The sequence below is a fragment of the Protobothrops mucrosquamatus genome, unplaced genomic scaffold, assembly GCF_001527695.2.
Source record: "Protobothrops mucrosquamatus isolate PMUCROS unplaced genomic scaffold, P.Mucros_1.0 scaffold2042, whole genome shotgun sequence".
Lineage (NCBI taxonomy): Eukaryota > Metazoa > Chordata > Lepidosauria > Squamata > Viperidae > Protobothrops > Protobothrops mucrosquamatus.
In genome coordinates, this window is record NW_015388149.1 from 66259 (window position 1) to 92465 (window position 26207).

The window sequence follows — 26207 nt, forward strand, 5'->3', positions numbered from 1 at the left end:
GCCCGAGATTCTCCACTCCCATTTTTTACGTACTCTTTCTTTCACAATTCAGCCAGTCTAGTAAAAGACACGCAATCTCCCAAGCCTCCTATATATTTGCAGTTGCAAAAAAACAATAGAATTGAGTTATAAAAAAAAAAACAGAATTGGGTTTTTGGAGTTCCTGTCTGATTTCTAGTTTTTAATTTTAAAATCCAATGAAATCTAAGGTTTTTGATACACTATATTAAAACATATGTATTCCATGGGTAAAATGATTTAGCTTAAAACTTTTTTTTTTGTAATCTGTGGGTTTTGTGAAGAATGTTTATTTGAGGGCGAAATCTTCCTAGGAAGTCCACTGAGCAACTCTGACACTAGGTAAAAATAATTTAGCTTAAAACTTGACATTGTGCTTTTTGTGATCTGAGATTTTGTGTAGAATCTGGGTTTATTTGAACGCGATGTTTTTTGTTTTTGTTTTTAAAGGAAACTCCACTGGCAACCTCACGCATTGGCTGCGAGAAGCGCAGGAAGAGGAAGGAGTAAAAGTTCCTCCACCTCCTCTTGCTTTACCCCAAGCTCTGACGACAGAGCCGTGCGCAGCGCAGCGACGGGGAGTAGCCACGTTGACAAGTGAAGCTACACGGAGGAGGAGTGTCTTGCCTTGGAGTCAGCAAACCAGTCTGTCTTCCGTACTGGACTCGCGATTGCCCTGTTGGCGGCGGCGGCGACGACGGCGGCGGCTCCAGAGCAAACAATGTCTTCGCCGCCCAAAGTCAAAGCAGAAACCCGCGCTGGACATCCTCCCGCCGGTACAGCTGCTACTCCCCGCTGTCCTTTCACTCCGCTCTCCTTCCGCCACTTCTGCTTGTGCTGTCTCCTGAGGGAAGTTTATGGCGGGAGGGCGCGCTGGGGAAGAAGGGAAGCTGATACGGGGAAGAGAGCCCACCTCCTTGCCTCTGCGGACGCTTGCAAACCGAGCTTGGGTCTTTGGGAGCTTTTTACAGTCTGGATACGACCCCTTCCCGCGTTAGTTGTTTCAAGAGGAAGGCGGCGTTTTCTTTGGGAGTTTAATCTTGTTCTTGGAACGGGAAGGTAGCTTAGTTTTGAGTAAACAGGGCTGCGCGATCCTATATCAGCGCTTATTCCTAAGGAGGGGATTCACTCGACGTGCTGCAGAAAAGCATTAACGGCTCAGTTTTTAAACGGTCGCTGGTAACTGCCAGCCGCCTTCGTTCGAAATATTGGAAGCCCGGAGGGGGGGGGGAGGAGAATGTGTTGCAAGTCTCCTAAGAACCGGGCTGCCCATCCCCCTTCAGGTTGACGTGTTAACATAGGGCACGTGTTGCGAATCGAGGCAGGCCGTGTCTGTCGGAGCCACGAGACAGATCCTGAATTGGGGCTCCTTATGGAAGGCCAATAGTTCAACCCTCTTATTTCCTCTTATACAGAGAACTGTTTCCTCGTGCAGAAATTATGATAACGCAGCCACATAATTGAGAATTCTTGAAATGAATGCTGATTATATATATAAGTGTGTGTGTGTGTGTGTGTATAAGTGTGTAAATGAGTGTATGCTGGGATAGTCTTCCTGTTTTTTTCTTGCAAATTTGTCGCTCTGATTTAAGGTAGCATGCATAATAATTGGAATTGTGTGAAGGAGGTAATTGCTTACTCCAAACACCCAGAAACAAAAGTGCAAACAATCGTTTTTAAAATAACACTTCAGGGAGAAAAATCATTTTAAAAACAATACATCAAATGCAATGAAGTGATTATTCCTTGTTAGTCCTTTTTAAAGATAATTTTAATGTCAGTAATGAAATAAAATCAGAACAAAAAGATGAGAATCAAATCACAGATGAGGGTGCTGAAACCTGTCATTTATCAACATGTAGAGAGTATAGGTGGGCCCAACTTTGCTGAGAATGAATAATTAGAAACCCCTCCAGTTTGAGAGAGGAAAGAAAACTTTACAAATGGCTGCCTTTCCAGAAAAAGTCTGTGCAATAGGTTTTGGTCATTTGCAATAGGTTTAAGAAGAGTTGATGCTTCTTGGGTCTGAGAAACCATAAAGCAGTGTAATGTTTCACTTCATAAGTTCAATTACAAGATAATTAGTTTGGATCAAGTCTTCAAATTGAATTTTGGAATAATATCAGGTGTTTCTGTCAGTTTGAAGATCTGATAGACTTTTCAGCATGTACACACATATGCATCAGATTGAATCTCTTAATTGATTCTGTTAGACAGTTCAAATCCAAATCACATTAATGCACTCAATAATGAATTCAGATGGAATCTTAGCTCTGTTACATGTGTAGCGTAACCCGCTCAGGGGCCGCCTAAGCCCAGACCCTCCTAGCCCTCCCCCCTTCCTTTCTAGTTACGCTTAGCTGCGCTCTCGGGGCATTGATAGAATGTCCTTTTTAGCAGGAGTGAAGAGGTGGCAAGCTCTTGTCATCAAAGGGTTTTACAGGAACAGAGACCAACCCCTAGCCATGGCAGTCAGTGTGTGACAATGGTCATCAACCCCCTGGCACTTATCTACAACCGCCCACTTGAGTGCCAAAAATTCCAACTTATGAGTGGGATAATTCTTTTCCGCTGGAGTTAAGCCCCTGCTGATGTATGCTATGGGCTTCAGCTGTTGATCGTGTTCCTGATATAACACCCCCCCAAGGCCAACCCGACTAGCGTCCACATGTAACTCATACGGTTGATTAGGATCTGCATAAGCCAGGACTGGGGTGTTCGTAAGCCTCCACTTCCACTGGTCAAAAGCTTGCTCATTCCGTTCAGTCCAACCTGCCTGAATAGACTCCCGAGACCTCCTGGGTCCCTTAGTTTGATGGACCGGATTCAAACAACCCACCACTTCCTCTACTTCTTCATTCTTTAACAACTCATTGAGCAGGCGAGCTATCTTTGCAAATCCTTCCACAAACCTCTGATAATATGAACAAAATCCCCAAAATGATCGCAATTCTGCTACATTCTGGGGCCTGGGCCAAGAAACAACTACCTCAAGCTTGGCGGGGTCCGTTGCCACCCCCTTGGCCAAGACAACATGACCTAAATAAGTGACAGATGGTTGATAGAATTGGCATTTCTCCAGTGACAATTTCAGCCCTTCCTCATGGAGCCTTGTCAATACCTTCTCTAAACGCTCCTCATGCTGTTCAAGAGTCTTGCCAAACACAATCATATCATCTAAGTAGACCAACACCTCTATCAGGTTCATGTCCCCCACTGTCCTTTCCATGAGCCTTTGAAAAGTCGCCGGAGCCCCTGACAGCCCTTGAGGCATTCGATTAAACTCTTAAAACCCCACTGGGCAGATGAAAGCAGTTTTCTCCCTATCCTCTGGGTGCATGGGGATCTGGTGGTAGCCACTCCTTACATCCAGTACACTAAACCACTTTGCCCCTGACAAACACTGCAGAGCATCCTCTAGCCGAGGAGTTGTATACTGATCGAAGATAGTCCTCCGGTTAAGAGTGCGGTAGTCTATACACATTCTCAGAGACCCGTTCTTCTTCCGGACCACCACTACAGGGGAAGCATAAGGACTTCGGGATTACCTAATGACCCCAGTCTTTTTCAGCTCTGCTAGACGCTCTCTAAGATCATCCAGATTGCTTAAGGAATCCGCTGAGATCTCTCCTGAAGGGCTTATTCTCCTTCAGTCGGATTACATGCTGGGCACTCCTAGCACAGCCCACATCAAACTCATCTCTCGGAAATAGATATTTCCACTTCCAAAGCTGATCTCTCGTCCTCTCTCGCCACTCAGGAGAAAGTTGTGTATTCTTGAGATAGAATTGATCCATCGAAAACTCCCCCTCACTCTTTCCCCTATCATCCAGAGACCCAATCGGGGTAGCTGGGCTCACTTGCCCCAACAACATCCGATCCCTCAGCCGTACAGGGAGGCTCGTGATATTCTGGACCCCAACCAAGATCCACCCTTTTGCCTGCCATAAAACCCGCGTGGAAACTACCTTTGGAATTAGTTCCACTCCATCACTCCGCCCCTTGGGGCCGGGTTCAAGAATAAGATACGGGCCAGGCTGTTCCCAATCTAATCTAACGGAAGCCCTCAAACACACCATTTCCCCTGGTTGTATTATCCTCTTCTTTCTGTCCAACTTCCATAATCACCCCACCCCCTCTGCCAGGGCTTGATGCTCCTGGGCCAGATGCCGACATACTGTCTGTAGCGCAGGGTGAACATCCCTTGTGATTGGGTCATCCCCAAAGGGGACAACTGGGGTGAGCAAACACCTAACCAAGCTTCTGTTCATCCGCACAATCAACGAACCCTGACTAACTCCTGAGGGGCGGGCGCACACAACAGCCAGAGTATCAAAAGTCTCCGTATACCCAGCAATAGAAAGCCCAAACGTCAACTGTATGGGCAAATATCCATCATATGGGAATTTTTCAGTCCCGATACCACAGATCTTCAGGTCACCCAATTCCTGTATAGGCATATATGTCAGATATCTATCATAAAAATCCCTATATAGTAATGTAACTTGCGCACCCAAATCCAAAAGGACCTTAGTGTAAATACCTTCCACTTGCACTGACACCATTGGAGAAGGGCCCACCAACTGCTGGGGAACTCCAATAGTGGGAAACACAGTGTCTGGTTTAACGACCCGCACTTGATTCCTCAAAGGCTGTCGCTGGAGCCCTGTTGCTCTAGTTTCTGGCAGTTCAAAGGGACGGAGATTTCTCGCTAAAGGAGGTACTCCCATCACTCCCATCTTCGGTGAGGGTTTCCAAGGGAATCCTCTCTTGTCGGGGCTGACTGATATCACCGGGCACCCAGCTAGCTCCCTCACTGGGGCCCTTGACAGTTTCCCGACTGAATTGGATTCCCTGATCTTCTGTACGGTTTCGTACACGCACGCCTATAATGCCCCACACCCCCACAATTGTAACCACTGGTCTCACTGAATTATTAGCTAGAGCGGACGGGCCCATCCCCCCATCAGTCTGCCAAACCCAACCTCTGTTCGGGGGCGGGCCATCCATTACTGTCCAGGAAGCCATTATTTTAGTTAAGTCCAGTATCTGAGCTTGCATCGTTTTTAACTGATCGTCATCCTCCCTAACCTTTCCCACTCCTGGGCCTAAGGGCTGTCCTGCCGGTAACTCAACCGTCGCCTCCTTAGCCTCCTCTACTACCTCGGTCACCCAAACTCTCCTTATAAGCTCGTGATACCCCCAAACACACTCCCTCTAGCTTCGACCTTTTATTTGGTTCCAAACAGGGTCCGAAACTAAAGCACCCCAGGAGAGTTGCTCTATCCTGGCTTGTTCCACCTCAGTTGGGTCTAATCCCCCCTTTCCACAACCTGATATAATAATCTATTCAGGCGCCTTATATATTCAGACAGCTTCTCATCCCTCTTCTGATACATATGTTCCAACCGAAACAATAAACTAGAGACCGTCTCAGCAAATCCAAATTCATCATGCAGTAAAGAGAGATAGTCATGCACAGTAAAGTGTCCCCAATTCAATGTTAGACTTCTAATGGCTTCTTTAGCTGGGTCCTTTAAACTTTCTCTAAGTCATTGCCTTTTTTGGGTGTCCAGTATATCCTGTTCCTCAACAGCTTGTATTGCCTGCTCCATCCAGGCTTCATACTCCTTTTCCCCTTCTGGCACCGGTTGCATCCCCGAGAAAGTACATAATTTCCTATATCCAGCCCCTATGCAATAGCCCCCTGTCAGGTTTTGGAGGGAAGTCAAACTTCCCCCAGCCTGTGTGAACCCTACTTCTGTTGTCCCCGTGGGTAAGGAAGCACGTTTCTCTTTCTTCTGGCCAAATGGTTTGGTCAAGGGTGTACCCCATATAGTCAGGAAAGTCATCCCTACTCTAATATCTTCTGTCAGTTGCAGATTTTCAACCTGAAAGCACTCCGGAATACTCTTCTTCCATTCCAGCAGTACAAAAATATGGGGGGAATCCCGATCCTCGTATCTATCACATACACCCTCTGATCTGGGACAAGGACCCTCAATATCTGTAAAATTCACTCTTCTGACCAAACATTGCCAGGAACATTGATTACTACGCTCGTCCTTACTTCACTATTCTGCTCTTCGCACCACCTAATAACCACATTAGAGTCCATTTTGTTCCCCTGTCTTATGTCTCTATGTGAGACCAACCCTCCCTTGCTAAAGCGGGGGGGGGGCAGGCAGGCTATCCAGGACAAGCCCCCACGTGTAGCGTAACCCCCTCGGGCCGCCTGAGGCCAGACCCTCCTAGCCCGCCCCCCTTCCTTTCTAGTTACGCTCAGCAGCCGTGCTCTCAGGGCATTGATAGAATGTCCTTTTTAGCGGAAGTGAAGAGGTGGCAGGCTCTCGTCAAAGGGATTTACAGTAACAGAGACGACCAACCCCTAGCCACGGCAGTCATCAACCCCCGGCAATCAATAGCTTGTGGTAGCCGCTTGAGAAAAACGGGGGAGGCGGCCCTCCGGCTCCAGGCAGCAACAGAAAGCACAAACAAAGATAGTCAGCACTCCGCAGCAACAGCTCACTCCGCGAGGGCAGCTACCCACAATGTCTGCAGCTTGCACAGATGATAATGATCAAAGTTCAGATGGCCGCTGGGGGAGGAGGCCCTCTGGCTCCAGGCAGCAACGGAAGCACGAGCGAGGATAGTCAGCGCTCCGCAGCAACAGCTCGCCCCGTGTGGGCAGCTCCCCACAATGCCTACAGCTTGCACAGGTGATGATGATCAAAATTTGGACGGCCGCTGGTCTCTGAAGCAGCAACGACCAGCCTCCCTTTTTCTTCTGTCAGCACTCGTAGTCCCAGGTCTCTCTATGCCAAATCCCCCCCTTTTTTCTTTTCCAGTTAAAACCTGGATTTAAAACCCCAGAAAGGTTTCCCTCTTCTCATTCTCACTCTTCCCTTTGTTCAGGATATCCTCCTGCGAAAGAAAGCAATAAAACTCCACTTTCTCACTCTCTCCTTCCTCTCCTTCAGAGGAAAGGAATCACTTAAAAAATCCAAACTCCTCTTCGGCTTCACCTGGTCTCTCCCCGACAACAACAATACCCACCTACCCCCCTTTCTCCTTCCTCTTTTCTTTCCTTCTGCCCGATCCACGCCCACCGTGCCCAAAACCGGCTGCAGCTGTCCGAGCTTTCCATTTCCCCCTCTCCAGCCAGGCCCCCGCAAAGCCTTTCGGCCAGCCCTGCAAGATGCAAGATTATTATTACCATTTAATAAATGGACAATTGAAAGTTGAATGATCTGTCAAAATCTTTCTCTGCTTTTTAACTCTCTACAGTTCTCAGTCTTGTTATACATACTGAGACAGGATGTGCATTTTTCTGAATTTATGAGCAAAATAATCTTTCTATCTTTCTGGCCAGGAGTTTCTCAAAAGATAGTGATTGTGTAAGGTAATTCCTAAACTTTTTTTCAGAAATAGCATTGCTATTCAGAACTAGAAAGGCTTTACCGCTGAATTCAGGAATCAGTATATGAGGTATATTTCCAATGCCTTCTGACAAAAAAAAATATTGTGCAATTTTATTTCAGGATGTGTGGATATAGCCAATGTCAATTTCCATTTCAAACTATTCTGGTCATTCACTAAGAGTTAATTTCTGGAATTAAAATGTTACATGCTTTTCATCTTAAATCCAGGCAATGTCACAACCAGCAAAATACAATTGATGCTTTTTTTGGGGGGGGAAGTTCCAGCATAGATTTTAAAGTATCACAACTTGTTTCAGGAGAAAGCATTTCTTTGTAAATAGCTTTAAGAATCTTATTTTCCCTAATTGGCTTGCCAGGACACTTATTTGTTAAACTCAGTTTAGCAATTTGACTCAGTAGGAGTGAGGTTGAAAATAGCTGAAAGGCTATAAATTCAGGGTTTGGAACCAAGAAGAAATATAGTGAAATAATACTGTTGTGGTACAAAGAAATCTTTTGTGCAGAAGGCATGATATTTAGCCTCTGCATGGTGTGAAGTTAAGTAGGTACATCCTGAAAGAGGTACACTAAATTCCTCTGCTATTGTAATGTAATTTTTAAAGTGAAAAGTACCTATAAAGTGATGCTTTTATTGATTTATGGTTTGTTTTGTTTCCTTTCCAAAGATCCCATCAGCCACAATTCCTTGGGTAGATTTCTAACATATGTTCCCCTAAGAAATTATTATGAAAATAATTTAGCATAATTTGTTATACCATTTTTACATAGTTCTACAACAATAAACATTTTTGTCATTGCCATACCAGATGCATTTGAACCCAACGAAATATATACATAAATTCACTTTCAAGTAATCATCCACAGTAGTAACTTTCCCATATCCCAGATAATGTGAAATTTAAAACATAAATGTATTTCTTTATGGTATAAATGGATCAGAAGTCTAAATGGGAATATAAATTCATATCTCAACGTATATAATATTTTTATCAATTAAATAATGCAATGGTTATGAAAGTTCTCAGACAGGATTCTTTTGTTGACCCTATCCCTAGCTATCATTTTAATTGGGATGCTGTAATTGAATTAAAGGCCTTCCACAAAGATCTCTGTTAAAAATGTGTAAAGATGTAGGCATACAGTAAACGTTGAATCAATAAGTGCTGAATGAATTTTATCACAACAGTAATGGTTGTTTTCTGCATGTCTTCTTGGATTCAGTTATCAAATGACGTAATAATTCTAATTTATAAAACTGTTAACCTTAATATGTTCATTAGATCTTTACTTAGCTTATCTGGTAGATTCTTTACCTCAACTTATTTTTCTTGTAGTCAAAGCTGGTGGAATGAGAATTGTGCAAAAGCATCCACATGTTCCAGAAACCAAAGAAGACAAAGAGGAAACGGAATGGGAAAGTGGCACCAGGTGAAGTATTACAAATAAGACACATGAATTATAAAGACATAAGATATCTAAAATGTTGCCGCGGCAGTATCAGTGAGTTTCTCTATTTCTTTAATGTGGTGACACAGTGGTTAGAATGCAATATTGCAGGCTAATTCAGTTCACTGCCAAGAATTCGATCCTCACTGGCTCAAGCCTTCCATCCTTCCAAGGTCAATAAAATGAGGACCCAGATTGTTGGGGGCAATATGCTGACTCTGTAAACTGTTTAGAGAGGGCTGTAAAGCACTTTGAAGTGGTATATAAGTCTAAGTGCTATTGCTATTTAAAGTATTTTGGCCTCATAATTTACCTGTCCACAGTAAACAGAGATTATGGAAGAATTACGATGTGGGCAGTGAAAGCATGATCAAAATCTTTCCCTTGCATAGCTGCAATCAAATCAGATAGCTCCCCAAATTTGAGTTGAGTACAACCCTCTGAAAGATTTACTAATGGGAGACATTGTATCCATCATTGGAAGAAAAAAAAGCATGAATAGAGGTAAAGCATCAGGAGATACAGAAAAAGCTTGAAGCAATGTAAATAGTCACTATACTCAATGCACTCAATCTGGTAAAGCACAGAGATAGTGAAAGGCTTTACAAATTAGGTTATAAAGTATGGCTGGAGAACTTGCAGCTTTCTAGAAGTTATGAATCTGTACTCCTCAACAACCGCACCCAGGATGGCTAAGAGTGAAAGATGCTGGGTTGTACTTCTTCAACTTTTGGAAAGCCATAGATTCTCCCAAACTTGCTTTGTCAGAAAATACATATAAAGTGAAGAAATAAGATCTGGAATAGTGTATTATCTTCTAATTATTTTGTCTAAGAGATTGAATATGAATATTTGCCTAAAGAACCCCACTGCAAGATGTTTGGTAGGAAATTTGACTAGATTCATTTCTTTTCTTATATTTCACTGTCCTACAGCCATATTAATCAAATGCCCACTGTAATAAAGTAGGAAAAATATGTACAAATGGAAAATATGACTTCCAACATGCCTTCATTCTGTCAGTAAATGTTTAGTTGCTAAAGGTTTTATAGAATAAAACTATGAATGGGGCAACCTAGAAGCTGATAAAAAAAAAGGAGAAAATCTTTTAGGAGGCAAATGGCAGTACATTAAGGAGGCAGAAGCTTTTATAGTAAGTTATTCTTTTCCTGATAGTGGTTAAATTGTCAAAAACCTGGCAAAACAGCATACTTTTCTTGACACCTTCTTGGGTAAGGCAAAGTTCAACCAATTGCATTTCTTCAATGAGATTTCTAACATTCTCCAGCATGATGGATGAAGAATCCACCAATGGGTTATTTCAGTCCTCCTGCCCAATCAGACTAAGTTGTCAAAGTTGTCATGCCCGTCCTTGCCTGGTACCTCCCAGTTTCAACTTAGTCTGTTCGCCCAGCAGGACGTGACAGTTTTGACTCCCAAATTCTTACTTCTGACAGGTTTGATTCTTGTGGGAATTTTTCCTTCTAACCCATTAGTGGATTCTTTCAGGGAAAAACAGAAGCCACACGGCTCCTGTTCAACTTTCCTCTCAAAATTTCAGGCTTCTGCCATCTGACACCCCCTCCCTTAACTGTCAGCTCCACAGTGGACTGCAGCTTCCATTTTGGGAACGCTGTTCTGACAGAGTTTTTAAAGCTTTAGGAATCTATTAGGGATTGCTCTTTGACAAGCCAGAAGCTATTTAGCTTCTGTTCGGCTCTCCTCTAGGATCATCCAGGCTTTTTTCCCCTGAAGCCTCCCTGAGCTGTCAGCTCCGTAGATTTGAGCTGCGGCCGCCATTTTGGTGGCCGTTAATCTGTCAAACGCTTTAGGGGCCATTAACAGCACCTCGGCCACAGCTAGGAGAACTAGTTTCAGCGCGAGCATTAATATCTCGCTGCTGTTTACCCCAGTATTCATCGAATTTGACAGATTCAGCTGCTTTCGGCTCTGGACTTTCCGCCGCTGCTGGGAGGCATCGCGGCTGCTGCGCCTCTCAGCTGTTCGGCGCAGATCTTCAAATTCTCCTGAGCAATTTACAGAGATCAGGAGGAGAGGGAGACTGCTCTTTGCGTGTCTCCTAGCGTTTTTGGAGCAGCGTTGGCTCTCTCAAGCTCTGGCTCCTCAAGCTTCAAGGGTTTGCCCTTTTCCCTTTTTCGGCTGCGCGGTCGCCATTTTGGCGCACCGCAAGGTGACCATTTTTGCTGGCGTTGACAATCCTTACCCTGGAAGGCTTCACCTTTTGAGGAGGATTAGTTCGTTACACGCAGCGCCCATCAAACGGCCGCTAGCCATGTCGGTCAGTCAGAGCTTGCCTGTTTCCTCGCTTCTCAGTTGCTAGCACTATTTGGGATTCCCTCACCCAACTGTTCCTCCTTCCCGCTCATTGTGGGCGCCATTTTAATGCCTCACCACAGCGGCTGAGCCTCACTCACCTATATTTAGTTCTAGGACGCCCTGTTGACAGGTTCAAGCCACCTGCACTTCATTATCAGAATTCTCAATTGCAGAGGATCCTAGTTTCAACCCCCCTTTTCACAGCTAAATCCCTTCAAAGTAATTTCAAAATTACATTGCAGTTTATTCTTGATCTGTTACTCTGTTACAACATGCTCTGTCCATTTTATTGAGATTATTTAATTTTTTTTCCCAAAAGAAGTCCATCATAACTTGAAACTAAATGATCAGTTGCTAAGTGATCGATTATAAATCGAGGACTACCGATATAAAAGCAGATATTGTGAACAACAGAATGAAATGGTTATTGTACTGTAATTATTTTGTCTAATGCTTTTGTAAAGATTCAGAAAAAGGTAAGTAGATTATATTGGTGTTAGTATCAAAAATAATTGCAATATCTCAAGCAACTAGATGAAATAAAATTCTGTTGCTGCTTCACCATAATGCTATGCATCCTTTCTGCTTATTTTAACTGAAAACAAGGCAGTCCATTGTTTGATCCCAGGACTCTGAAGTAGACAATCCCAGGCTTTTTGTATTACTTAATTTTTTAATAATTTTTAATAATAAAATATAAAAAAGTAAAAAGAAAACTGTAAAAGAAATTGGAAATTTTATATATATATAAGGAAACAAGGTATTCTGTATAAAGACATGACTTCCCCCTTCAAGACAAGTACAGACAATTTCAGTAATTTATCACCTTCTCTTAACATTTCAACAACAGATCTCCTTTCCGTATCTCTTGTTTTTATCTATAAACAAATTTTAAAGACTTGACATTGTCCTAATCAGCAAAAGTCCATTAAGAGGGACCACAAATAACATAAATATTTTAACCTTAAATCATTTTCAGACTCTTCCTTTCCTTTTAACACAATAATTTATCATAGCCACTTCCCACCTTTTTTAATTCAGAATTTTTATTTTATTATTTTAATTGTTTTATTATAATATATATAGCCTTTATGTATACCACCCGAATTCATTCTATGAGGTAGATGGGTGGTCTCTTAATATTATATATTAACACACACACACACACACACACTTGTGTGTGTGTATAATATCTTCCCATAGCTTATTTCTTATCTATGTCTTCCCATATCTATTTTAAAGAAATCTTTAAAATGTCATCATTCAAACCTAGTTATATAAATAAATATATAAAGCCTTTTCATTCAACAAAAAAACATTAACAAACAACAAATAACAACAAAAAAAATATTAAGAGCTAATAGGAAAAAAACCCATATATTTTTACCTTGATCAAAAAAGCCAACTTCATACTCCTTTTGACTTTTAAAAATCTTGATATTTTCTCCCTTTATATAGTGTCTCAAAAGCTGATTTCTTTACATTTTCTCTTTGACTTTTCTCAGGAATTCCATTATAAATGTAACACATCACTTTTGTAAGAGATAGATAGATGATAGATAGATAGATAGATAGATAGATAGATAGATAGATAGATAGATAGATAGATAGATAGATAGATAGATAGATAACCTTGTCTTTTTTTTTTACTGTGGGCACCAATGGCACTCATTAACAATGAAATTCTGTTCCCTGTTCTCAAAAGTTGTCCAAGTCATTATTCTGATTTATTATTTGTGTGTCCCTTTTAATTATTAATATATCAGTCAGTTTCATTTGTAAATCCAGTGTAACAAATTTTTTCATACCATTCTTGTAACTTTTCATTTTTAAATCCAAATCCAAAATGGCCAGATTCTTAGTTGTTTTTCTACTACCTTCTCTTTTAAATCAATTTTTATAACAGTCAGTCTTAATAGAAATGTCTGTTTTTCTCAAATACCCTTGAATTTTTCAAAAGTTAAAATACTTCTATTCATTCTGTATTAGTGGGTCTGTTCTCTTTTAACTATAATCTTAAATACTTTGTGGTGTCCTCTAGTGTCCAGCTTTCAAAATCTGCTATTATCATGGTTTTCTGTAATCTGCATAATTTTCCTAGCAGAACATTTCTTAGATTCAAGAGTTTCATATATTTTTAACAGGATTTTAAACAATCCACTGGAAGGATTATTGTAATTAATTTCAAAGTGTTGTTTTCAATCCATCTAGCCCCTTAGTTCATTTCTAATATCAATGTTCTAATCACCCTTTTGGTGTTTTATTTCAGAATAAAAATATTTTTTAAGTACTGAAACTTACTTCTTTTGCTGAGGATTGAAGTAAAAATCATCCACTGTGATGTAACTTGTCATGCTGAAGGTTCTTAATAGCCAAAGAAAAGTTAAGAAGCAATTTCCTGAAGTGATTAAAATGGGAAGTGGGTGAACACAGTGTCCATTTGAAGACCCTGAACTGTGGCTTGGGGAAAGCTGACTTTCTATCAGCTGCAGGGTTCTAAAACCCACCAGAGAGTATTGTTTTTCAGTCTTCTTGCAGGGAGTCTTTGTATGGAGCACAAGTAGGCAATCCCAGGTCCTCCCATTTGCCCAAATTGAGATTTTGAGGTGCCAATATGTTCACCAGTTCAAAGATTTTGCAGCTACAGGGGCTACAAGAAGACAAATGAAGTGTATCACTTTCCACTTTTGGTGTTTTCCAAATTATCTGTTGAAAACAGTCTTTCTACAGGAAAATCCAGGGGTTTTTTTTTATTCCATTCTAGAAACTTCTGATTCAACACAATAGTTGATGCATTAAGCAGTCATTTTTATCTAAACATTTTAATAACCCTGTTATTTTTTACAAAATGTCCAGTATTTCAAAAATATTTTTGCAAATGCAAGAAAACTGCTTTTGGTGCTTCTGCATGCCTGAAATTCTATCTTTTCCCAAATTTCAACATTCAATTGTTTTTGAGAATTCTTTGCAGTAGTAATATACACAAACAGCACAATAAGCCATTAGATGGCTTCTTACCAAGTATGCTTATTGGCCCTGCCCTGGGTAGCACTAGTGGAAAACAGCTTGTTTGGGAATGATTGAAAATCTGCCTGCAGGGTAGTTTGGAGAGCAACTAACAAGAGATTATGTACCCACGTCAAATCCAAAACAAATCACTTAATTATGTTCTATTTCTGTACTATCAAATCTGCCAACAACTCATGGCGGCTTACAACTGACCACAAAACATATGTACTACAAATAATTAAAACATCAACAGAAGTTAATGCTTATTTGCGTCAGAAGCATCACAATTAAAATAAGGCATATTATATGGCATAAAATTTAAAATATAAAATACAGGATTAAAATATGTATAAATTAAACAGATCTTGCCCAGAAATAGCAACATTAATTGTGTTCTGTCACGCTGCCATGAAGTCCTCAAATGTACACTGATCAGGGCACAAAGGACAGGTATACATATATAACCACAATCGCAAAGAGCAGAAGCAACCCGATAGCCCCATTTGTTCAGAATGTCTCTGGATCTTGTTGTAGCTATATGCAGTTGATACAATGATTTCCAGGCTTTCCAGCTTTCATCAGACCCAGCTGCCAGCTCTTCCATTGGTTCTATCCAGTGTTGGTGCTTTGTAGCTTGCCATAGATCAACTCTGCTTTAAAATTCTCCAAAGTCTTTGGTCAGCCTAAGGAAGCTTTTCCTGGATTTTAGTCTCTGCTGAGCTGATTATAGGCCGTAGAGAGGGTGTTGTCTAGATACTGATGATTTGGGTCTCTGTATGCTGCTGCTTTTCGGCGAACAGCAGGCGGGACAATGCCGGCTAGTTGGTACATCTTAGCTAGAGGGGTAGGTTTAAGCATCCAGTAATAATTCTGCTAGCTTCATTCAGAGCAACATCTACTTTCCCAGCATGTGCTGGTTTATGCCAGAATGGGCAGGCGTATTTGCCTGCTGAATAGCAAAGAGCTGTTGTCTTAAAGGACCCTTAGTTTGGCACCCCAGGTAGAGCTCATTAATTTCCTGAGGATGTTATTTTGCGTACTGACCTTCAATTTAGTGTTGGTACAGAGCTGCTTATATGCTAGGGCCCTATCTAGAGTGACTTCTAAATATTTAGGGCTGTGGCAATGCTCCCATAACGTCCCTTTCCATATAATATGCAGCTTCCTAACAGCCTGCTTATTGCAAAGATGGAAGGCACATACCTGAGTTTTGTTGGATTTGGTCTTAACTGGTTATCACAATAGCACTGATCCAGTTCTGCCAGGGCTTTAGTTAAACGTTGTTCAACTTCCTCAAATGTTTTTCCCTGTACCGCCATTACTCAATCATCAGCATACATATAGTACCTTCAGGGAGTAGCTGATCATTGGTGTAAATGTTAAAAAGAGTTGGGGTCAATACACAACCTTGTGGTAAGCCATTCCTTTGGTTCTTCCATCTACTTTGTCTTCCCTGGAACTCCACAAAAAACATGGTTCTGAAGCAGATTCCTGATGATATTTGTAAGTTTAAAATCTTCAGTCATATCATAAACTTTCTGCTTCAGTCTTCTAAGATCAATGGTATCATATGCGTGAGATCTATGAAGAGTTCCTGTTACATTGCCCTTTTGGAGTCCATTTCTATTGTACTGGATCAAATTCAGGAGCTGTGCAGTGCAACTTTTTGGGGGGCAAAATCCAGCCTGCTGTGTTATGAAAAGGGGTTCTACAGCTACACAGAGGAAATTTTGTATCATTCTTTCAAAGATTTTGTAAGTATGGCACAAGAATTTGGACAACCCAGAAGCATCCAAAAGAGAAATTAATTAAAAGAATAAAATATAAATATAAATACACTTGAGAAAAAATAACAAATCAACTATAACAATAATATGACAAAAGTTCTTGCATAAATATCTGATTAGTTGTGTCTTTGAACAGTCAAAAAAATGGATTTGCTTCTTATTTTCTTCTTTGTGAAATGCAGTGATAAATTCATGTGTGATACTACCCTGGCTTTGTGGGCTGGGAAAGTTATTTTAAAGAAGACCAATAATGCATATTCAAAATAATGTATGATGAAATTACCACACAATCCATTTTACTGAAATGCCTAGCATATTTTAGATATGCTTCCTAAATATATCCAAATACATTTGAAATAGAAAGAATATATCTAATATATCCAATTGTATTTGAATTAGGGGGAAAAGTCTTCAGATATATCTAAATATCTGAAGCTGTTCTGATCTTAATTTATAGCAGAAATATCTTGTTGGCAACACCCTAAATAAGATATGGGCAACTATTTCTTAGCTCTGTACTTTGGGCTTAAGGTAGGGACATGGAGCATAGCAAGAAAAGGGCTCTTATATTTAATATATCCAATGTGATCTGTTTGCTGTTATTCAGCTGACAGTACAGATGTTGAAAATATTTCATTATGTGCCTACTTTGTAGATCTTAATTTGTAATCTGTTTTTTTTCATGGTTAAAAGTGATTCAATATTTTCAAATTATTTATTGTTTCTTACATTTTAAGCCTTACGTTATAAAAGGTAAACTATCAGTGCTCTTGAAATATTGGAACATTTTTCAGCTGTCTCTCCAAGAAAACTGCTTTAATTTTTAAAAAAAAACATACAGTTGTAAAACTCTGCTAATTACTGTTGAATTTGTTAGGATGTGCTTCTGAATAAAGATGCATAGAATGTGTTTGGTACATATGCAGTTGTTTTATAGAGAATATATATTTAAAATCAGCTTGCATATTTAGGATGGATAAATTAAAGGATAGAAAGACAATTCACAGTAACTGAGATTCTTCTCTGTAATTTCTTTTGCTTCCTTGATCCACTCATTTTACTTAGTTTGCACTCAGAAATTAAATGTTGCCAAATCAAATTCCTCCATTTGGAAACTCCATTTATGATTAAGAATAGAGAAATCAAACTTTTTCATTGTTTTCCATTCCCCAAAAAGTTTTTCATCATATTTGTGTTTTATCTATTTTACTAATATTTTCTTTTGGAACAAAACAGATAGGTCTAGACCTTTACCAACACCAGAGAAATTAGACAGAAGAAAAATTAGGCAGGCTGCATTCTTTGTTATTTAATTTATATATTGTGTACTGATTCATTTAAACAGTATTGCATACAAAATTAGCTAATAAATACATAGTGATACTTTGTATGTGGATGATGCTATCTTATAAACCAAACCAGTTTAATGAAGAGAAGGACAAGGGGGGACATGATAGCAGTGTTCCAATATCTCAGGGGCTGCCACAAAGAAGAGGGAGTCAAGCTATTCTCCAAAGGGCCTGAAGGCAGGACAAGAAGCAACGGATGGAAACTAATCAAGGAGAGAAGCAACTTAGAACTAAGGAGAAACTTCCTGACAGAACAATTAACCAATGGACAAACAACCTGCCTCCAGAAATGCTCCAATACTGGAAGTTTTTAAGAAGAGACTGGACAGCCATTTGCCCGAAATAGTATAGGGTTTCCTGCCTGAGCAGGGGATTGGACTAGATGACCTCCAAGGTCCCTTCCAACTTTATTATTATTATTATTATTAATAACAACAACAACAACAACAAAACAACAACAACAACAATAATAATAATAATAATAATAATAATAATAATTGTTTTAAAATGAGCTTTGTGAACTTTAGCTGAATATGTACTATAAAGATGAAGCATTGGAGATCAATTATTCTAAAACTAAGTTCTTCGTGTTTGCTAAATACCCCTAAGCAACATGCTGGGCAACTGAATGGACATCTAATTAAATAGGTTAAACTCTTCAGTTTTCCCACCAACAGTGACAGGGCAAACCATTAATACATAAAATGAGAGCAAACCCCACTTCCTACAAGGATGGATGCTGTTACCTAATTTGGTAATGAAACGTCTGCAAGAAAACAACCAAGCTGAGAGAGCACCAAGGACCCCACAGCATTCTAAATATATAAATATATATTTATTTTTTTCCAGAACAGGAACTTAGGTCAAAGAAGCAGACATTCTGCCTGATGGCCCTATTGTTGATGTTTTCCTAAATTAAAGAAGTGCGAAGAGGCTTTCAGTAGGATTCATTTGAAAATTAGTAAAAGTCTACTTTGCTTCAGCAGCATGTTCACATCACAGAAAATATTTCTCCGAAATTATATCTAGATAATTATTCTTAATGTCACAACTTGTATTATGCCCAAATTATATTGTTAGTTTCACATTATGGCCACATTTATATGCATTCCACTTTGCAGGATTAGTTTATAATTAATGTAGTAGCTGAGCTTGCCTCAGGTTTCAAAAAGGAGGATCAACCCTCATTTTCCATCTTTCCTCCTCCCAATATAAAATGTTTGGGTAGAAAGTTCATGTGGGATAAGTACAATATACTCTGGAATTTCAGGTAGACGCAGTTTAGTGTGTCATTCTTTAAGCATACACATGCCTTGCTTGAGTAGATTAAATATGATTTACATTAACTCTGAGATGAAATGAAAAAAATTGATACAGCATATTAGAAATGCTTTGCTTCATGTTTTCCAGATTTGCTATACAAGTTTATAAGTGAGATACCATTACATACTATTAAAAACAAAGAATTAGTAATCAGCACAAATCTCTCTTGTTTGATCATTTTGGTTCTTTTTAATTAGGCTAAACCCTTTTTCAATCAAGAGACTGAACTTTATCTTTTGAAATCCTGAAAAGGTCAATATGATTTTATTTGATAATTTTTAATTTCTTTCTGAAAGTAACAAAGATTATTGGATGATGTGTATTATAATTATAAAAATACTGAACTAAAATGGCCAATAGGTCCACTTGCCCCCAGTGAGTGGATTTCAACTCCCAGAATTCCCCAGCTAGAATTCTGGAGATTGAAGTCCATATTTCCAGAGAATGTCCTGGTATGCAAGTTGAGGAAAACTACATTAGATGCAGAAATCTAAGATTACTGTATTGGTTGAATTATGAAAAGAAAATAGGACTGTTTTATCCATATTTTAGAATATCCCTGGTTGGCTATATATAGGGGAAGCTATACAACAGTCTGTGTGCTACAATTGGGGAATGCTTCGGTAAATGCGTAATGTTTTGTTAATACAGTATACAAAATATAAAATAATAAAGTTGGAAGGGATCTTGGAGGTCCTGCTCAAACAGTTGATCCTAAACTATTTCAGACAAGTAGATGTCCAGTCTCTTCTTAAAAGCCTCTCCAATATTCTCACACCCACTTAATATTTTCTGATGTGAAGTATTAGGTCACTAGATGCTGGGTATAAAAAGAAAGGAGGAAATTGACTTCCATTCCAAATACTTTTTTATTTCAATTTTTTTATTATGGGAAAATAGGGGTGGGGAAGGGAAAGAGATGTAGGGTAAACAGGAAAAGAAAGGGGAAAGCATTGACTTCTGACTCTTTTTGTGCAGTACAATAAGGTTGTAACATACAACCTCAACTTTTTACTTTTACATAATAATATTTACTAGCAACAACAAACCTATCTAATTAGCAAAACCAAAAATGAAAGTTTCATTTTTTTCCACCTCAAGCACTAAGTCCAAAAGCAATTTCCAAATCCAGATAAAGTTAATTGTATTCTTTTCTTTAATCAAAGCAGTCAATTTAGCCATTTCTGCTATTCCATCAACTTTTGCAGCCATTCATTTGTTGTTGGAATCAAAGTGTCCTTCCATTTTCTTCCAAATACTAATTCCAAAATAATCATTAGGACTCTGTTGTCAAAGAAGGAAGAGGAAGATAATTTTTAACTCTGCATCCATCATGGTTCAGATGGAAAATGGATTGTATTAAAGTTATTTGAACAAGTTTTGCTAAAGAATTGGCAGGTGAAATGCCCATGGTTAATTGGTTTCAGCTGAATGTATTGGATTCAGATTTGTCTACTGATTTTAACTGAATTCTCTATTAAAGTTTTCTTATTATCTATCATGTAGAATAATGTGATGGTGTTGCAGATAATGAATCATGAGTGGAAGAATGGTTGAAAAGAGAACCGTACGTGGTTTAAAAATGTAAACCACATCAAGTTTAATGTAGATAATTTTTGAGTAAGTCATTTCTCTTGATGACATTTGTAACTAGTATGGAAGAAGACTGGAACTATTCTGTGCTTCCTCTTGAATTGCAGAGTTTATCTGTCCTCTCACAGAGTTCGGCATATTAGTTTTTATTAGTGTATTATCTGCACTTCCACTTTTGATAAGAATCCCACAAGCCTGTTAACTTCTGTACATAATAGAGCTGCAAGGATGCAGCCTGGAAAATAATCTTGTCTTTTTACAGATACTGAACCCATTATAATTTTGCCTGTCCTTGTTCTTTATCGTTTTGTTTCCAGTCCCCCTGCTCTAGAGTAAAACAAGACTCTTTTTCAATTCCATTAAATAGGAGGAAACCATGAGTAATAAACTGGGGGAGAAAGCAAGTGAGAACTTTCTCCTTTATATTATGGTGACCCTAATGTCATGGTTCCAATAGACCAGTAGAAATAAGAACTCCAAGGCATTTGCTTTCCTCAAAGAACATATTATTATTATTATTATTATTATTATTATTATTATTATTATTATTATTATTATTATTATTATTATTATTATTATTATTATTATTATTATTTGGAAGGGACCTTGGAGGTCATCTAGTCCAATCCCCTGCTCAGGCAGGAAACCCTATACCATTTCAGACAAATGGCTGTCCAGTTTCTTCTTTAAAACTTCCAGTGTTGGAGCATTCACAGCTTCTGGAGGCAAGTTGTTCCACTAATTAATTGTTCTAACTGTCAGAAAATTTCTGCTTAGTTCTAGGTTGCTTCTCTCTTTGGTTAGTTTCCATCCGTTGCTTCTTGTCCTGCCTTCAGGTGCTTTGGAGAATAGCTTGGCTCCCTCTTCTTTGTGGCAACCCCTGAGATATTGGAGCACTGCTATCATGTCATGCCTCATCCTTCTCTTCATTAAACTAGGCATACCAAAATTCCAGTAACCATTCCTTATATGTTTCAGCCTCCAGTCCCCTGATCATCTTTGTTGCTCTTCTCTGTACTCTTTCTAGAGTCTCAACATCTTTTTTACATCGGGGTGACCAAAACTGGATGCAGTATTTCAGGTCTGGCCTTACCAAGGCATTGTAAAGTGGTATTAACACTTCACGTGATCTTGATTCTATCCCTCTGTTAATGCAGCCTAGCACTGTGTTGGCTTTTTTGGAAGCTGCAGCATACTGCTGGTTACATAGTATCAGTACGAACAAAGGTGAAACCAAGACTGAAATCCCCCCCCCAAGCTTACAAAGTAACAAGTTGAACTTCCCATCCCTGCAATATATCATAAATCACAATCTCCAATTAACTATTTTGGTGGGGTTTCTAATGGAGGCCTCAGCCTGCCAAAACTTAGGTAGCTTGACCTTGGTTCCCACAGAACAGTTATTATGTCTAAACTAAAGAATACATCTCCCTCCTCCCATTACTGTGGCAACCGAAAACGAAATGAAGATGGCTGCAGCCAAGTTCGTTTGAAAGTTGACACTTAACAGTATCTATTAATCTAAAGTCAAGCTAATGAAAAAAGTTCTGTCATATTGTATTAAAGCAACTAAAGGTAGTTTTTGACAAGGTGTCAATGAAGCTAAAACCTGGCAGAGTTTGGAATAAGGTTAAATGTTAGGATAGTGTGTGAGAAAATTCAGAGCTGGCAGTATAATGTTTCAGTTGCAGAAGGCTGAGATCCCTTTCAGTGACTCAGATGTTAGAAAGAGTGTTGGGACTCTGTAAGCCATAGGCAGGCAGCCCTTGCATTCTCTCTCCTTTTTTGGGGGGGGGGGAAGGATTGGTACTTCAGTAGCCAATAATATTTAATTTCTTTAATCCATTGTTCAAGAGAACCAGAAAAAAAGCAAAAACTTACAACTCTATCCAATTATGTGATGTAACCCTCCTCCTGAAAAGTAAGCTCCTGATCTGTAAAAGATGTCTAGCCCCTGAAGAAAGTAGAGTCTGGAAAAATTTCATCAGTGTGACACAGAGGCCAGCCTGAAAAAAAAAGTTTACTTCTATATATTTTATTATTTAGAAATGTCTAAAACAAAGAGCTGGATTGCTTTCACTTACCTGTGAGCTTCAAAGCATTTTTTGTGTTGAAGCTAGCTTAACCAATATTTGATGCCCTTAAATGCTTTGTACCATCCTTTTATTACAATAGCTATGATAGCTTTCTCTCCATTTTTCAAGAAAATACTCTAGCTCAAATTCAATTCTGAGAGTATATAGCAATAACTAGGTAGAATAAATATTATGCATTGAAATGATTTAGTCATAGACAACCTTTTGATGCCCTGGAGCAGCATAATCCTTTGGAATTGGCAATAATGATGCAAGATTGTGTCATAAATGAGAGAAGACAAAGATCTGGGGAACAGAGCCTGTTTTGGGAAAGAGATAATTTTTATTTTTAAAAAAAAATCTTAATAATGGCGTATACTGTACTTTCTGTGTTTCCCACCTCAAATTTATTTAAATGGTGCTCAGACAGGAATTCAAGAATAGCAAAAGAAATAGCTTTCCCTCACTTGACTTATCATTTGTAGAATCTTTGTGCTAATAAGAGTGTTGTACCATATGAGAAAAGTAACAAACTTAATCTTTTTAAGTATTAAATTAGCAGACAAATGTGATATAATTGAGTAGTCACAAAATATTAAAAAGAGATGCTGCTGATCTCTGTCAATAATTCTCTGTAGAAGTTACCATAGTTGTGGTTGAGAATAGCCCCTTCCAAATTGATGAGCTTCCATTTGATCCTCTTAGATGTTAAATCAAGGTGCTATGTCTATCCATAGGGCCTGATTTGCAAATACAGTGTGTATGTATGAGTCTGTATATGTTTTGGGATGATGGGGAGACTATTTTTAGGGGGGGGGAGAGAAACAGTAAAAACAGCACAAGCTCATAAACAGGAAGCATTTTTTTCACGTTTAATTAAAGGGTGGAAGGTCTGGATAAAACAATATTCAGTTGAGAAATATTCCTGAATATACTGCTATTAAGGATGTAAGGCAGTAATGGCGAACCTTTCAGAGACCGAGTGCCCAAACTGCAACGCAAAACCCACATATGTATCGTCAGGTACCAGGTGGGCATAGCCCATTGGGTGGATGTGGCCCATTGGGTAGGCGTGGCTGCCGTGGTAACGGCAGACTGGGATGGGAATTAAAAAGTTCAATCAATCAATTCCAACTTTGCGAGATCTTTTTTTTTTCCCTGCGAGAAGTTGAAATTGATTGATTGAATCTTTTTTTTTTTTTGCACACAGCGGCGGAGGCCTAAAGCAAAAAGGTTTTATAAAACCCAACTGAAGGCCTAGGACTGGGGTGACGGCACGTGTGCCCGCAGAGAGGGCTATGGGTGCCACCTGTGGCACGCATGCCATAGATTTGCCACCACGGATGTAAGGGATGAGAGTCTACTGCTTCATGTATACAAGGGAAAGGAATACTTCACGTGCAAAAATTCTGTAGTGTGTATCCTTTCCTACTTTTTGATGTACTAACTTAATAACACAGTGATGGTGGTAGGATTGGGGATTAAGCATTAGTTATGTGGAAATGTGTAGCTTCCTTTTCAACTCCACAGGCATGTGAGTGTGTACACTGTAAATGACTGAACAAATCATAAGATGCACAAACAGTAGCTATATATATCATTAATGTTTATGAGGGTTTAAAAAGTTTATAAGTAATCTATTTCCTTGATACTTTTGAGAGTGATTCAGTAAGATGTTGGCATATTAAGGGAGCATTTCAATGAACTGCTATTTTTACTAGCTAAAACAAGTGTCATAGAAAGTCAATTATTATGGTTGAGAACAAGTCATCTCTTTCTAGCATTTACAATTTTCTGAGCAAGCAACTTAAATGAGGCTATGTCTTTGTATAGTAAGAACATTTAAAAAGGTGCAACAATTTGTTTCCTTCTGGTAGAGTTGCATTTTACACAATGTATGCTGGGTAGTTTGTACAAATGCATATTAGAGGTAAAATGAGTAATAAGGTAAATATAGGCATATTTATTATATGAAAATAAAGAGCCAAAGTGGTACACAGGTTATGTTATTGTGGTTGGAGTGATACAGATTTAAATTGCCAGTGGACCATAGAGTTCACTGCATGACTTTGAACCAATCACTCTCTCATTCCATCCATTCAGAAGATGATTATTCTTGAGACAAAACAAAGAGGACTACAGTGAAGATTGCTTTGAAATCTCAAAGAAAAAGACAGGACATAAAATTGTGCATGTGTGTATCTTAAGTTATATTACCAATTTTATTCATTCCATGATGCCGGTTAAATCCCTACAAAATACAGTAGATTGATTGGTTTGGTGAATTACATGAGGTAAAGTCCAAAACCACTGGAAGTTTCTACTTTGGGGAAGATTCTAATAATCCCGTAGGATTAACATTATGCTGTTCTGATTAGGTTAAAAAAATATGTAAATACTTCAAAAGCCAGATTTGAAAGAATGACTTTTTCCACACTAAATGACTTATATTAAATATTTTGAGTGGAAATGTAATATTGGATCACAAATCCAATTAAGTCTATTGGTCCTGCAAGTTTGAATTTAGAACATGGTCTGATTGAGAGAGCTACTGTGGATTTTGTATTTAATTGTGAAACTATTCCCACATCAAGGAATATATAATGAGTCCAAATGAAACCCTTGCCACTGGCAAATAACAAGAAATGGTCTGCCTCTACTATAAGTATTAGGAGGCCTTTCATTTGATTCACAGACTTCAAATCTTTCATCCGGAAGATGCACTCAGCATATTTATATTTGGGTTCAGCAAACCATTGCCACAAAACTGTTTATTTGAACATCTAACCTGAAAATTCTTATGGCCTATGACAGTGGTTCTCAACCTTTTTAATGCCGCGACCCCAACCAGTCGTAAGTCGAGGACTAAACTGGTCATAAGTCGAGGACTAAACCGGTCGTAAGTCGAGGACTTTCCCTGCCTGGGAGCACTGCGCATGCGAGGTTCCGCCCCCTGCGCCGGCTGAGGCGTAGTTGGCAAGCGGCAGAGACGGAGCAGGCCAACCACCAGCTGGCCCAGCCCAAGGGAGGTAAGGCACCCGCCGGAAAAGGGGAAAAAATGGCAGACAAAAAAAATGGCGGACAGCCTTGCTTGGCGACCCCCATGAAATGGTCAATCGACCCCAAATGGGGTCCCGACCCACAGGTTGAGAACCACTGGCCTATGAGATGATTAGATGGTTGCCAGATTCTAAGAATTATATTGCCCTTCTTTTTTTGCATAACTTCTCAATCCTGGAGCACATGAGTCCCTTGTATTTTCTCTCTCTCTCTCTCTCTCTCTCTCTCTTTTAGTGAGAAAACAAAGAGAAAACAAATATTATTTGTTTTAATAAATAAATAAATAATCTTGGGTGATGGAGATCAGGAGGACTACCCAGCAGTAAAACAATTGTTTATGTCATACTGCAATAAGTACAGCAGAGAGAGAGAAGAATCTAAACATAACATTATATAAATAGAATTATTATCATGATAAATACTGTGGCTATGATAAAAAAAAACTCAAGATGTTTGCAAATGTGAGATAATGCATGGCTCTTGCTAATGCCTTACAGGTGCCTTATATTGTAAATTCAAGTAGAGCTGAAATGAATTGTTACCTTTAAAAACTAGTGGCACTGTGCCAGCAGTCTGATAACTAATATAGTTTAAAGCTAAGACATAGAATTGTCATCTTATTTCTCACTCCCATGAATTCTTTCAGCACTATCTTTAGGATAGTTTTAATACAGTGACTTTAAATTGAAATCTAAGAAAACCTTGGAGGCTTGTGTGTTATTTGTATGACATTTATATAGCGTATATATCACTAAAAGCTTGAAACAA

At 39.1% G+C, this 26207-nt stretch overlaps 1 protein-coding gene across 1 annotated transcript in view; it reads left to right on the forward strand.

Moving 5' to 3' along the window:
* Positions 1–592: 592 nt before the first annotated feature.
* DAP (death associated protein) overlaps positions 593–26207 on the forward strand; it is a 36752-nt gene continuing 11137 nt past the window's right edge. The window contains exons 1-2 of the mRNA XM_015823909.2: positions 593–794; positions 8795–8888. Coding sequence (XP_015679395.1) covers positions 740–794; positions 8795–8888 — 149 coding nt within the window. The 5' untranslated portion in view covers positions 593–739. The remainder of the gene's footprint in view (positions 795–8794; positions 8889–26207) is intronic.